Raw genomic sequence first — 15,614 nt, 5'->3', positions numbered from 1 at the left:
GAATCTCCAGCCTCAGACAACTGATTCTTCAGATGAGAGCCTCATGGACCGCGGCCATAATCCTGCTGTCGAAGTTCCTAAGCAAGATGATCTCTTGCCTCTGATAGTACCGTGGGCGATATTGCCCTCACGACAGTTGCAATGGTGCCTTCTACTCCACCAAAGGCCAAGAAGAGCAACTCCCCATCTCTGATCCCAATTCCCTTCAAGGTCCAACAGTCCCTGCGGTGGTGGGATTCACCTGTGCTGGCCAAGGGCAGCCTCTCCTGCGAGCTACATTGCCTAACCATCACTACGGATGCCAGCCTATTCGGATAGGGGCACATCTGGACACTCAGGTCGCCCAGGGCAGGTGGTCCGAAGGCAATATCAAACACAGCATAAATTGGCTAGAATTAAAAGCTAGCGAGCATAGCTCTCCTTCACTTTCAACTGACCATCCAGGGCCAACACGTGATGCTGTTGATGAACAATGTGGAACCAAGGCACATATCAACCGCCGGGGGGCACTCCAAGTCCCTGATGGCGGAGGCGGAACACCTGGGGAAGTGGGCAGAGAAACATCTGGTGTCCCTTCGAGCGGAGCATATTTCCAGGGTGAGCAATATCCAGGCAAATTGGTTGAGCAGGGCCATGATCGATCATTTGGAGTGGCGCCTGCACCCGGACCTCTTCCTCAAGATCACACCGAGGTTGGGCCTTCCCTCTGTCGATCTGTTTGCCACTCCAGAGAATACTCACCTCCCTCGCTTCTTCTCCAGGTACAAGTCCCCGAGGGCAGAGGGGGTCAACGCTCTGCTTTGCCACTGGCCACCAGGCCTCCTCTACGCCTTCCCACCACTGCCTCTCCTTCCAAGTGTCATCCGAAAGATCCTCACAGAACAGGTGGGAGTTCTTCTCGTAGCACCATTTTGGCCCAGACGGGCCTGATTTGCCAACCTCATGAGCCTCTCCATCACCAAGCCATGGAGGATTCCTTCAGAGGAGGACTTTCTCAGCCAGCGGGCCCTATCACATCCAGAGCCCCAATGGCTGCAATTGGCCATTTGGCACTTGAGAGAGACCTCCTAGAGAGGGATAGGCTCTCCTCAAAGGTCATCTAAACCATCCAGGCAGCGCGTCGACCATCTACTACCAGAATTTACGAGGCCACCTGGTCAGCCCTTCGCAAAATGGTACGTACCTAAGCAGATAAACCCTGCTTCAGCCTCTATTCCACAAGTTTTGGACTTTTTGCAAGAAGGATTGGACTAGGGATTGGTGGCCAACACGTTACATCGCCAAGTTGCGGCACTGTCCACCGTCCTCACTCCCAGTGACCACCTATCCCTAGCACGTTATTCCTTTTTTTTTATAATTTTTATTTTATTTTTGTTACATAGACAACATATACACACAACAATGGAGAAACAAAAACAAAAAAGAAAGAGGAAAAAAAACGAAAAAAAAAAAAAAAACCAACATCACATACAGCATGTCGTTTGGTTACAGGTGTTTTAACATTTATCATTCTTATACATTTATTATTTCATTTAATAAGTTATAATTTAGTATCATTTCTTATTCCCCTACCTGTGGCAATCCATCCCAACTACATTTCCCCCCCCCCACACACACCCCATATCTCTCTGTTATATATTTAATACACACAACAATAAAAAAAAACCACACACACACAGACAAAAAAGAAAAGAAAACACAAAAAGGAAAAAAAAACATCATTACATATAGCATGTCGTTTGGTTACAGGTGTTTTAACATCCACATCTTCAAATAATATTTACCATATCAGACTTTTCATCTAGTATAACTAAATACCTCACTTTCGTTCTACAATATATATTCAGTTACCATTAGTATTGTTTTTCCCCAGAAAATATACTTATGTTCATTATTATCCTTGTACTTCATACTTTCAAACAGAGATCTTATTCCTTCATTTTTCAACAAAACGTCACTACATATATATATACCAGTTTTCAATTATTAAAATTATTTATCAACAACAGAATATCATTATACTACGTTCTTAACGTTATACATTATATCACCAGACCTCTATCGAATATACATAAAATCATTATTATCCTTATCCTTTTTAAAGCAAAAAATTCTAAAATATTCAATTCATTGATATATTAAATTTTCATTGTATCATTATTAGTTTATTTACAGCATAGTTGTATCATCATTTAACTTCTTCAATTAAAGCATAAGTATATCATTTTTCATTTCCAAGTTTTTTTTCCCCCTAGCCATCGATAAAACAAATCCCATATCTTATAAAATTGCTCATCCTCTTGTTCTCTAATTTCAAGTGTCAATTTACTCATTTCAGCACAGTCCATTATTTTTTGGATAACTTCTTCCTGTTTTGGTATTGTTTCATTTTTCCAGTTTTTTGCAAATACAATTCTGGCTGCTGTTAACACATTTACAATCAAATATTTTAAGTCTTTGTTGTAGATTTCTGGTATGATCCCCAATAAAAAGACCTCTGGTTTAAAGTCTATTTGTTTGTGTGTCATTTTCTCCAACCACATGTGGATTTTAGTCCAGTATCTTTTAGCTTCAGTGCAAGTCCACCACATGTGGTAGTATGAACCTGGTATCTGATGACATTTCCAACACTTTTCTGATTTATTCTTGAACATTCTTGCAATTCTAGTTGGGGGTAGATGCCACCTGTAAAACATCTTATACAAGTTTTCTCTATATGCAGTAGACATTGCCATTTTATAATTTTGAGACCATAATTTCTGCCAATTCTCTAAGTCAAACCCATACCTAAAAAAATTTTCCCCAAGCTATCATAGTTTCTTTAACTTGTTCTTCTTGCAATTTAACCTCCAATAAGGTTAAATTAGGTTAAAAACCTAAATATAGGTTTTTAATTACTTTTTCATCAGTACCTGTCATAATTTTGTCTAACTCAGTCATTTTATTGTAGAAACCTTTGGTTTTTCTATCTTCGTTATATCTAGATTGTATCTGTACATATGAATACCAGTTCATTTCTATCCCTTCTTGTTTCAACTCTTGAATAGATTTGAGTTCACCCTCTGCATTCAATAATTCAATATATCTAACTGTTTGTTCCTTTTTATATATTATTGGATATGAAAATGCTTCAATTGTTGATATCCAGACTGGAATTTTTAAGTAGTGTAATCTTTTTACCTTTTCCCAGTTTAATAGCAATGCCTCCCTTATATAATGTCTTCTAAAATAACCATGTGCTTTAGTTCCCTTATACCATAAGAAAGCATGCCATCCCAACAATAAATCATGACCTTCTACATTCAATAATCTAGAGTTTAATGATATCCACTCCTTAATCCACATCAAGTTTGTTGCTTGATAGTATAGCTCCCAATCAGGTAGGCCAAATCCTCCTCTAGATCTAGCATCTTGTAGCAATTTAAGTTTTATTCTAGCTTTTTTCCCTTGCCAAATAAATTTCAGAACTATTTTATTTAAATCTTGAAAAAAATCCTTACCCAATCTGATTGGGACTGTCTGAAACAGGTATAGAATTCTAGGTAAAATGTTCATTTTAATTGTAGAAATTCTTCCCATCATTGATAAGTGCAGATTTTCCCATTTCTTCAAATCAATCGCTATTTGTTGTTTTAGTCTGGTATAGTTGTCCTCCTTAAGAGTGCTACATCTAGGTGATAAGTATATCCCCAAATATTTAACCTTACTTGTAGTTTGAATCTGCAAAGTTTCTGACAGCGCTCCCTTTTGTGTTGCTGGGATATTCTTTGTCATAATCTTTGTTTTATCTTTGTTTATTTTCAAGCCTGCTACTTTTCCATATTCCTCTATTCTTTCTAGCAGTTTGGGTGCTGTTTCTAGTGGATCTTCAAGGATAAAAACTAGGCCATCTGCAAACGCTTGTAGCTTATACTCTTCTTTCTTAATTTTCATTCCTCTTATTTCTTCTTCTTCTCTGATCTTTCTGTTTAGGACCTCTAATGTTAAGACAAAGAGTAGTGGTGATAATGGGCAACCTTGTCTCGTACCTCTCTTTATTTCAATAGGATCTCTTAATTCTCCATTTACCATTATCTTTGCTGCTTGTTTCTGATATATCATTTGTATAGTTTGGGTAAATTTCTTGCCAAAATTCATCTGCTCCAGTTGTAAAAACATAAATTGCCAATTCACATTGTCAAAAGCCTTCTGCGCATCGAGAAACATCCAAGGTCTGCAGCTTCCTGAAGGGAGCTTCCAACTTGCTGCCCCCGGTTATTCATCGATACCCGACCTGGGAGTTGAATGTTGTGCGAGCTGTAGTCAAGGCTCCCTTTGAGCCGATTCATACCTGTGATCTGAAGCACCTAACCTTCAAAACAGTATTCCTGACTGGGATCACCTCTGCACATAGGATTTTGGAGATGGCGGCCTTGTCAGTGAGGGAGGACTTGTGCGTCATACATCCAGACAGGGTCGTTCTCCGCTTGGATCTTTCCTTTCTTCCAAAGGTCAACTCTTGGTTTCATCAGGGCCAGGAAGTCATCCTTCCAGACTTTTGTCCTCACCCAAGACATCCTACAGAACGCAGATTCGAACCATTTGCAAATACATCAAGCGCACTGCAGCGTTCAGGCAATCGGAATCGCTTTTCATTTCCTTTCAACCTGCTACCATGGGGCGCAAAGTCATCTCCGCCACGATCAGCCAATGGTTGCATGCTTGCATCGCCCTTGCCTATCAGCTCCAGTCTAAACAGGTACCACGACGTATCACGGCCCACTCTACAAGGAGCGCCGCGTCCACAGCAGCCTGGGCGATACAAGAGCCCATAGAAGATATCTGCAGAGCGACTATGTGGGCTTCATCATCCCAGGCTTACAAATTGGACAAGTTTGGACACACACAAAAAATCATCCTTTGTTACATCTTGTAGAAAGTGTATCGATTGGTTACAAATACATTCCGTGCGTTTCTTCCACAATCCTTACATATACTTCATTCAAATTGAATTGTACATTTTAAATCAAAAAAGAAAATTTATGTATTTTACTGTCCCTGTACCACAATTCTCATTTAATTAGTTATTTAAACATGTTTTTATCTAGAATCATTTGTATTTAAAGACACAACCACCACTGGCATTCATTTGCAGTTTCAATAAACCTCCAATAACATTACATCTTTATGACATATTCTGAAACAAATTCAATTAAGTAAGATATCTAAGCATTACCCCCCCCCCATAACACAGCTGTATGTATCATTAAATATTATCCATCAACATTTCTTTGTTATTGTAGTTGACTGTTTATCACCCCTCTCGTCTCCATAGGCCCACACGAGATTATACCTTTATAACCATCTTTAAACAAAAATTTATTAATAAGATTTATAGGTCTTTTTCCTCAGTACCAAATTGGTTAGTTACGTGTTAACAAGATAGACATTAAAAATCAAAGACAATCTAAGAGATGTTAACATTTCTACTTAATAATCACCAGAGTATACACTAGCATTTCCTTATTTATATCACATCTCCTCTCTTCTGACTCAAATTATTTATATCTTCATAACAAGATCTAAACAAGAATTTGTAAGATTTGTACATTTTTTCGCCAGATCCCAAATTACAATTTATGTCCTGGTTATTTATCCTAATTAAGGTTATCATTTCACTATTAGTATCATAGTAAATTATATGTTAACGAATAAATATTCAATGATAATCTAGAAAAGTATACAAAGTACTAAGATCTCTACTTGTTAATCATCAATAATTAGCTAGCTTTTTTTTTCATCAACTAGCATTATTAACCAGTGTCTTTCCAGTAACAAAATGGTCTTTTCTCTCTCATCAGCTGTTGTGTCAATTATCTTTTCAGGACCTTTCCAGGTTTTAAGGCTTCTCTCCGCACTTTGTAGCTTGAAAGATCTCTCATGTAGATTCGTTGCCCTTGAATTGTTATTGATGTAAGCTTAACTTTGGTTGTCAGACTTATTTCTAGATAGATTTGTCTTATTAACTCCATCTTTTTCGCTCTTTCTCCTGCATCTTGGAATTTGGAATGAAGCACCAAATTATCAAAGTCACTTTTCCAGCTTCCCTTCTTTCCACCTTCACTCACATTTACTCCATTAATAAGTTCATCTAACGTCTTATCTTGGTTTTCTGTATTTTCATTCGCTTTTTTAATTTCTGGGGCTCCAACCCCATCATCTTTTTCTGTGATACCCCACAGTCTGTTCATTTTCTTATCAAATCTCTCAAGTCCTTCTGAGATGTTTTGAAGTCCAGCCAAAATATTTTGGATTATCATGTTTTCTTCATCTGAGTATTGATCCATTTTTCAGAGTAAAAAGGAGATATAAAGAAAAAGAAAAGGAGGAATTTGATAGTTACTGCCACCCTAGCTTGTCAAAAAATTTTGAAGAATATATCTATATATTTATTTTATTTTAAATCTTAAACACAAGTTCTTTTATGGTTTTCAAAGTAGAAGGGTTTTTATCTTTTTCTTTCCTTTTCCTAATCTTGCCAAAATATTTTCACAAGCACCAGCAGTACACTGATCGTGACCTTGAGTCTTTATCAGGTTTTAAAAACAAGTTCCAAACCCTTCTGCTGCAAAGTCAGTGTAGTCAAATAGGAATGAACAAAGGATATATTGTTTCAACAAAAAAGGAAACTTCAGCCTTAGGCTTCCAAGTGGCAGATTCAACTATTTTTATTACTTTTTCCTTAAATATCTTTAATGTAATTTTGTAACAAGTAGAAGGAGAAGTTTATTAGAATAAAAAAAAAGTTTTAGTTTAAGCCAAAAAAATTAAAGTACTAAAAAGAAATAGAGGAAAAAAGATCAGTCCATTCACCTCAAGCAGAGAAACAGGAAACGTTGCAGTCACTTCAATCCACAAAACATCGTTACAAGCAAGAGCAAAAAATTTTCTAAGGCAGTCCAATAGGGATTAAATTCGCCGCTTTGTTTTTACTTAAAGGACTAATTTGACTTTTAAAAAAAGTTTCTTAGGGCAAACTTCTAAAAGTAAAGAAAAAAAAAAGAACCTCACCAGATGGAACACTTTCACTTCTTCTTTCTTTCCAGAGCCGTCTCCGACTATGTCAGCCTGGGAGCTGCCTGTTTGCCGCCGGTTAGAAGCTCTTCCCTTGGGTCGATCAGGGACTTTGCGGTGTCCCTGCGACCAGCAAGGTCTTGTCTTCCCAGTCACTGTCTCTTCGGGACGGTTTACGTCCTGCCGGACCGTCCAGGGGCAAAAGTGTCATCTGCGGACTCAGACTGTCGAGTCCGCATGATGTAATGTTGCGACGTTGGCTCCTCCTCTCTTATACAATCTATCTTGACTTGAACTAAGATCAGACTCAATCGAACCACATTTGAACAGTGTTACAGGTCCATGCCTTCATTGAAAAATCTGAGGAGCCGGAAGAGGAGACGTGGCTAAAGATCTTTCAATTCAGTCCAGGGCAGTCAGACAGAATTTAACCCATGCTTGGACTCTCCTCGCAGCGTACAGAAAAGGACCCTTCAGGTAAGCCAATGGTCATTCTCCCATTTCAGACTATTGTGATATCATAACCAAACAATCTGATAAAGGAGGAACAGTTGTCATCTTCAAATAGGTGGATTTTGTCATTTACACAATCTGACCAAACTTATCTTCCATCTTTCCCTCACAACAACATATAAGTACACAATCCGACAAAAGAATTTCCTGAAAGCATATAGGTAGACCTCGCTTATCGAGTGCCTGGAGCAGCAACTGTTCAAAGTTACAACGGGCTGAAAAAAAGAGCTTTGCAACAAAGATACACATTTACAAACTTTACAGTTTCTTTCAGTAGTTATGGGATTGCCATTAGAACGGGGTCCCCAACTCCTAGGCTGTGGCCTAGTACAGGGCTATAACCCATTCAGAATTGGGCTGAGGACATGGCTGGTGAGCGCACCCATCTCCATGTGTGTGAACAGCGAGAGAGTGCATACACAAAGCTCCATTTGTGCGGACCCCCCCCCCCCCTGGGCTGGTTCATAAAGCCAGAAAGGTTTGGGACCATTGCATTAGAGTCAGTACATGTTAGTTATTCTCTCCCTGATCCTGTTTTCTCTCCCCCACCCCTACCCTCATTGTGGAGAGATTTCTTAAGCAAGCAATCCCTTTAGACAATCTCTCTTCCTGACTGACTCTTTACTCCCTTCCCTTTATGCTCTCTTATCACCTCCACCCCCAGGGAGAGATTGGAGAGAAAGGGATTACAAAACATAGGGGTCCTCCTCCTCCTTTTCTAATTTCTTCTCCTCCTCTCCACTGGATGTAAATACAAACAGTGTTCCCTTGCTAATTATTCTACCACCAGGTGAACATTCCAAAAGGTGATGGAAAAGGGAAGCATAGTCACTCTCACTTAGTAACGGCATCACTTAGTGGCTAAATTGCCAATCCCAATAGTAGTTGCTAAACTAGGATTACTTGTACAAGACCATATATATATGGAAATATCCCAGGGGACTCAATCAGATTAACAGATTAACAGTTGGAAGGGACCTTGTAGGTCATCTAGTCCAACCCCCTGCTCAAGCAGGAGACCCTTCCCCTTTTTCTGACTGATGGCAGTCCAGTCTCTTCTTGAAAGCTTCCAGTGATGAAGCTCCACAACCTCTGAAGGCTTGTGTTCCATTGATTGATTGTTCTCACAGGTTGAATCTCTCCTTGATCAGTTTGCATCCATTATTTCTTGTCTGGCCTTTGTGGGTTTGGAAAATAGCCTGACCCCCTCCTCTCTGTGGCCACCCCTCAAACACTGCTTAGGGGCTTCTATCAGACAATATAGAATCGAGCTGTCTCACTGTTTCCAAGCATTAGCACTATCACAACTGCAGAATCAAATTTCATGGACTTCATATTACCAGCTAAAGAAGACATCCTAAGAAATTCCTAATTTTACCATTTTGGTCACCATGGATTTTGAGGCACTATATAAATGAAGCAAACATGGACCTCAAGGCATCATCCACTGGAGGTGATTGGCCAATAAATTTAAAGAAAAGAAAAAAGCATAATAACTGGTGCCAAAACAGCACTTCTTACCACCAGAAGTTATAATTTACCCATATTATTTCATCTTTGGCATTTACATGTACCCACAAATATGTGGCAAAGACATGGGCAAAAATTATGACAGGCTTTCCAGAGCTGGTTCTGCAGTTGGATGGCCACATTTCTTTCCCTCCAGTCATGTGTTTGGCAACTAGCTTTTATTTACTGCCATTTGCAACATCCTGCATCCATGGAACTGCAATTTTTGCCATTTCATGTCAGTTTCTGGCATTTACTTCTGGTGTCCATCAAAAGATCTCTATTGAAGAAAACTGGTTTGCTTAATGATCACGTTGATCACTTAATAATCAATACAAAAACAGTCATAAAATCGTGCATGGCAATGTGTGGACCCTCCTAATGACTGCCAGAATTTACGACCATAATTCCAGGCTCAATTATGGCTGTAATCTGAGGATTACCTGTATGGCAACAGATTTGTGGCTGATTTAGAATGGTTTTCCCCCTCTGAAGCTCCTCCTTTAGTAGTAGTTTTAACCATTCAGTTGTGTCCGACTCTTTGTGACTTTACAGGAAAGTGCTCCCCATGCTACCTTGCCAAGCACAGCTGTTGGATGTTCATCTCCGTATCAGCTTTGATGGCATCAGGCCAGCGAGCTCTTTGCTTGGCGCTTCTCCTTGATCCACTAACCAATCCCAGCATTGTTGACTTTTCCCATGAATTTGTTCCTTGACATGGCCAAAGTAAATCAGACACAGTCTTGTGGCTTTGGCTTCTGGTAATGTTTTATAGGATTCAGCACCTCTCTGTGGGTAGTTCTGGCTGTCCAATAATTTATACCAGGACCACAGTTCAAAGGCCTCAATTCTTCTTTGATCATCTGTTCTTCGTGTCCAACTCTCACACCTGCACATCATTATAGGGAAGACTATTGTTTTAAGCAGCCTGTTTTTGGTATCTCTATCAATATCTCTGCTTTTCCAGATCTTATTTGTGTTAACTATTGCAGTGCAGCCTAAGGTTATCCTGTGTTTCCTTTCAGATGTAGAACTGCCATCGTGAACATTTCTTGATCCAAGGAAGATAAATTCTTGAATTAATTCCATCTCCTCCTTGTTGATTTTAAACATTGCATGTCTATCTGCAGCTGCTGTCATCTTTATTTTCCTGAAGTTGAGAATTAATTCTACTTTTTAACTTTCATCCTTGAGTTTATAGATCATTTTTTTCCCAGGTCTTCCTTATTTTCAGGCAATAGTGTTGTATTATCTGCATACGTCACATTATTTATGGTTCTTCCCCCAATCTTTACTTCAACAATAGGCAGTTCCTGATCTAATTTACCTATGATTACTTCAGCATACAGATTGAACAAAAATGGTGATAAAATTCCTGCCTGTCTATCACCATTTCTCCCACTTGTTTGTTCTCTTTGGTTTCTGGCATGGACGTACTTTCCAGCATTTTCCATGATGTTATCTTGGATCTATTCAATTCTAGTATTGGTGGTTCTGTGGCATGCATAGGTGAGATGCTGTTCACATTGAAGCTACACTTTTACTTGATTAATTGATAACATTTTCATCATCTGTACTAATAATCCAGTTCCATAAGGACTTCAAAAACTCCCCCCCTCCCAAATCATCATCATCCTCAGCCTAGACCAGTGGTTGGCAAACCGCGGCTCATGAACCACATGCGGCTCTTTGGCCCCTTGAGTGTGGCTCTTCCACCACCTGTCAGCATCCCTCCATAATATAATTAGGAAAGAAAGACCCAAAGATTCCATGTGTAGGAAATCAAAAGTACTTTTACTAATTACATATGGCTAGAGAGCGGTTGCATAGCAAAGTCTGGTTAATTAGGCGTGAAAGCAGTAGATATATAGAATAGCCCTTTCCACACCCCCTGGCATCATAGGCCCAGTCCAATCATAAGTCCTTCAAGTGTCAGGTGTGAGATAACTTCAAAAGGCATCATGAAGATGGAATGTCGGTGCCGTTAGTCTAAGCGGGAAAACCCCCACGCATGCGTAGTCTGTCCATCCAGAGAACTCCAGAACATTCCTCCAGCACAATGAGTAACCCCACCCAAACTACCGTGCCCTCCCTCCCCGTTTCATGGCAGCTGAAGCAACAGCAAAGCAGAAGCTGACACCACCGCTGCGTTACCTCAAGTTCCTTATCTTCTAGCCATGGCCCCACTCTGCGGAAAACATAGGTGCGTGCACGCCCCGCGCAATTACAGCCCGGAGCAGGACCAAAGCCCCTCTCTCAACTGGCCCTTCCTCCCTTGGAGGTCTTCGGAGGGAAGCTTCTGCAGAATCCCGGGCAAGTGAGAACAAGCTGCACGTGCGCGCTTATGTTTTCCACGGCGTGGAGCAGCAGCAAGGCTCTGCGTGGCCAGCGATGATTCCAGAGGCCATTCGCGGGGGGCGGGGTCCCCCTCACGTTTCTCGTCTTCCCAGATGGCCTCCAGAGTCATCGCCGGCCACACAGCCTCGCTGCTGCTGCACGCCATGAAAAACATAAGCCCGCGTGCACAGCCCATACAATTACAGTGTCGGAGACTTCGTAACGGCTGGAACTTGTTCTCACTCGCTCGGGCTTCTGCAGAAGCTTCCCTCCGAAGTCCTCCAAGGGAGGAAGGGCCAGTTGGAAGAGGGGCTTTGGTCCTGCTCTGGGCTGTAATTGCGTGGGGCATGCGCGCACTTATATTTTCCATGGCGTGGAGCAGCGGCGAGGCTCTGCGCAGCTGGCGATGACTCCAGAGGCCATCTGGGAAGACGAACGCGAGGGAACCCCGCCCCCCCGCGGATGGCCTCCGGAGTCATCACCAGCTGTGCAGAGCCTCGCCGCTGCTCTACGCAGTATTTTGTGGACAGAGACAGATAGACAGGCAGGCAGACAGACAGAGGCACAGAGAGAGAGACAGAGAGAGGGAGGGAAGAAATCAGAGAGAGACTGACAGACACACAGAGAGACAGTGAGAGACAGAGTGGGAGGGAGGGAGAGACAGAGACACAGAGAGAGACACACAGAGTGAGTGATTAGGTGAGTGAGTGAGAGACAGACAGACAGACACGCACAGAATGACAGAGATGATGGGAGGGGGGAGAGAGACAGATAGACAGACAGACACAGAGGGACAGAGAGACAAAGAAAAAGAGAGAAAGAAAGAGAAAGTGGGAGAGAGAGATGAAAGAAAGAAAGGGAAGAAAGAAAGAAAGAAAGTATGACCACAATTGAGCGCAAAATTTTTGTTGCTAAGTAAGAGCGTCGTTAAGGGAGTTTCACCACATTTTCCAAGTTGGCCATGCCCACCCAGTCATATAACCACCGAGCCACTCCCACAAAACAGGCCACTTTTTCTTTTGGCTCTTGAAAGAAATTTCAATCATTGTCCTGTTGATATTTGGCTGTGTTGACGAATGAGTTGGCCGACCTCTGGCCTAGAGCAAAGTACAGAACATCCTTTTCCTTGATGTCCCTCTACAAGTACATCATGTACACATTAGCTCCATCTCACGCAGGAGAACTGCCGAATGCCATGTATACTGAATGCTTCCAGCTTTCGCCCAGCACACACCATCTGTAGCCAAGATCTCCGCCACAAGGACATTTGTTCTGGCCTGCTGGGCAGAGATGGAAGCAGACCTTCAGGAAACTAAACTGCAGAAATCTACAGATGAATCCATGGAGCCCTCTCAGGGAGGGTCTGGTAAGAACAGAGTAAAAGTGTTCAGGCAATCTTAAAAGACCTCAACAAACACAAGGCGCTTTTAAGACAGTTACAGTGTTTAATTGATCAATCTCACACATAACCAGCTTCTGCATAACCAAGCAATTTTCCCTGTGCTTCCTCCCACCTTCACGCAGTTTAAATCCTACTCCAGACTATTCATTTCACGCATCTGATAGCTTCAGTTGCAGCTCAAGAAAACTGATGCCTTTTAAATAAAAATGGTTACTCAGAAAAAGGACTACTGGATTCCTGATTTTTATTTTTTTTGCCATTGTGGACTAGCATGGCTCTCCTCCTACACCATCTCGGTGAGGAAGCGATGGGATATTTATTAGATTTGTGTCTTAGCTGCTTACGGGAATCTGCCTCCTTGTGATGGAGCTGGACTGAGAGCAATGAATGGCTCAGACTGACCCAGGGAGCTTCAGAGGCCCTCAACCAGCTCCATTGTCTTTTGTTGCCATTGGCCAATCAGTCAGACTGTGCTTCTCTTCAGCTCAGTCAGTGCATCTCAACTGTGGTCTGGATGCTGAAATAAATTCGCACTCAACTGTACATTCATCTCCAAATTCTGAAATTCTGATAGCCAGTAGTTCCATAGCAGGCAGTGTCCAGCAGGAGGCAGCAGAACCATAGAAGGTCATTCTGAAGCCTCAGTGAGGGAGATTCGTACCTCCCCTTTGCAAAGAGCAGAAGGCAGATTGGGCTTTTAGGTTAGATATTTGGACGGTTTGCAGTGAATCTGCCCGGGTTGGCAATTTCTGTGGTAGCCAAATTGCACAAAAGATTTAAGGGGCTAAGATTTAAGGGCAGCTTAAAGACTAACACATTTACTAGAGATCAGGACTGAGGCACTTGAACCTAGTACCTGTTTTATACCAGTGAATTGATTTTATGCTCAGTCTGCATTCCTTCATTTGTCATTCATTCCTGACGAAGGAGAATGTTTGTAACTCAGGGTTGAAATGAGGGCTCCTTGGTGCTTCTTGAATTTGGTGGTTTTCTTGCAGATGTTTCATTACCAACCTAGGTAACTTCATCATTCGTTACTTTTAAATAAAAAAACTGAACCAGGCAAATTCAATCAGATTTTGGTGTTCCCACTTTAAATCTTGCTAGATCTGGCAACCTCCTGGCCTCTGATAAATTTTAAATATATTTAGATATCCCACACACCATGGACCAGTAGACTATCATAGTTCTCAGATATGAAAAAAGGATGTACTACTAAATTAATTTCATTTGGAAGAAGCGAAGTAGATGTCTTATTAGAGTTAACTATTTTTCATTGTTCTGGTTGGCCAATAGTTTAGGGTTGTGGTTTTTCTGAAGTGCCTCATGTCTGAAAAAATTGAGTTGCAAGCCAATTTAGCTAGCGACAAGCCACAAACCTGTATGACAGGCAGCCAGCTAGTCTTTTGTCCATTTGGATACAAATTTTGCCTTTGTCCCTGAAGCCCTGTTGTCTTAGGCCTTTGGCTTGAACCACCAGCTGGGCTCCAACCTCTTGCCTACTTTGATTTCTAAAGTGTGGACCCCTTTTGTTCCAGGGCAGAGACCCCTGCACACCGGACCTCTGAATGTGGTGCTGCGCATCCGTCCACTGCATCTTTTTGTGGCTACAGGCACAGGATATGTGGGATACAAGCAATATGAGAAGCACAAGGACAAGGATCTTGAAAAGTTGGGTGTGGAGGTGGCCCCCCAAATTGCAAGTGAATGGGAAGTAAGTGATTAAACATTCTGTAACTTGTTCTAAAATGCCAAAACCTTCCAAGGAAACATGAGAAGAAACGGATTGTAGTGCATTGTTTAAAAAGCTGAATTTGGCATATGAGAATCTATCTTAGAATTTCTGCTGCTTTACTAGTGTTTCCTCTGCTCAGCCAATTAAAGCCATGCTTCCACAGGCGATCTGGATCAAAATTGTGGTTTTTCTCTGCACTGTAAATTTATAGGGAAGTATTTAAGATTCCAGATATCAGCATCTTGCTGGTATGAGCAGAGGTCATGAGCAGAGGCTACAGAATCCTACAATTGTCTTTTGTTATACAAACACTAAAAATACTGTCAATGAAAAAGACCTTACATTTCTTGGATTTTTTTTTTCTGATTTCCTGGTAATGTTAGGTAAAATAATGGATTTTTCTATTCCTGGTTTGTATTGGTTCATTTCTCTCATTCCTACATTAATCAATAGCTGTTTTTGAAAAAAAAGAGAGTGTTACCTTAAAACAATTCACTTTGAACCTTTTTAAATCTAAACATGCAATGTATACATTTTAACATCCAATTTGATTTTAACATTTTAATTCAGAGAAATGTGAAATCTAGAGACTAATTACATTTTGATTCACATGTTAGAATGGGAATCATGTAAGGTGGTTAAAAATGTGTATTGAACAAAATTCTTGGACTTTGCTAAACATAAGAGCCAATGAGAATAATTGATGGTAGAAAGTTTTTCTTTTTTCTTTTAAATCACTACTGCCTTAACAAATCTTGTAGTGGTGAAAGTTAATGCTTACAGGTCTCATCCTGTTGGCAAACAGTCCCAGTGCAATGTTGGCTAAATGCATCAGTTTGTTTCTGAAAAGGAAAAGGTTTGTTTTGATCGCCATACTTAGTGTGGCGCTATTTCTGTATTTTTTGCTGAGGGTGAATTTCCAGTAACCGGATCTGGAAGTGCTCTGTGGGGAATCCTGTCCATTAATTCATTAGAGGTGAGTGAGTGGCTGGATTGCCTTATTGACCTCTTGGGCAGCCAGCACAATCTGAGGCATCCCGGAGCACTTCAGCTGCCCCGGCTGAG

At 41.1% G+C, this 15,614-nt stretch overlaps 1 protein-coding gene across 2 annotated transcripts in view; it reads left to right on the top strand.

Annotated features, from left to right (window-relative positions):
- The window catches only part of PISD (phosphatidylserine decarboxylase), a 68,227-nt gene that overhangs the window by 12,401 nt on the left and 40,212 nt on the right, over positions 1-15,614 (top strand). Inside the window, exon 3 of one of the 2 annotated variants that reach the window (XM_032229041.1) lies at positions 14,353-14,528. In XM_032229041.1, coding sequence (XP_032084932.1) covers positions 14,353-14,528 — 176 coding nt within the window. Of the gene's footprint in view, positions 1-14,352; positions 14,529-15,614 lie in introns of those variants that run through there. The other variant, XM_032229046.1, reaches the window with a different exon arrangement.

This window comes from Thamnophis elegans, chromosome 13 (assembly GCF_009769535.1).
Source record: "Thamnophis elegans isolate rThaEle1 chromosome 13, rThaEle1.pri, whole genome shotgun sequence".
NCBI classification, from domain to species: domain Eukaryota; kingdom Metazoa; phylum Chordata; class Lepidosauria; order Squamata; family Colubridae; genus Thamnophis; species Thamnophis elegans.
Note: the sequence above shows the minus strand (reverse complement) of the source record. Positions and strands in the feature narration are given on the sequence as shown.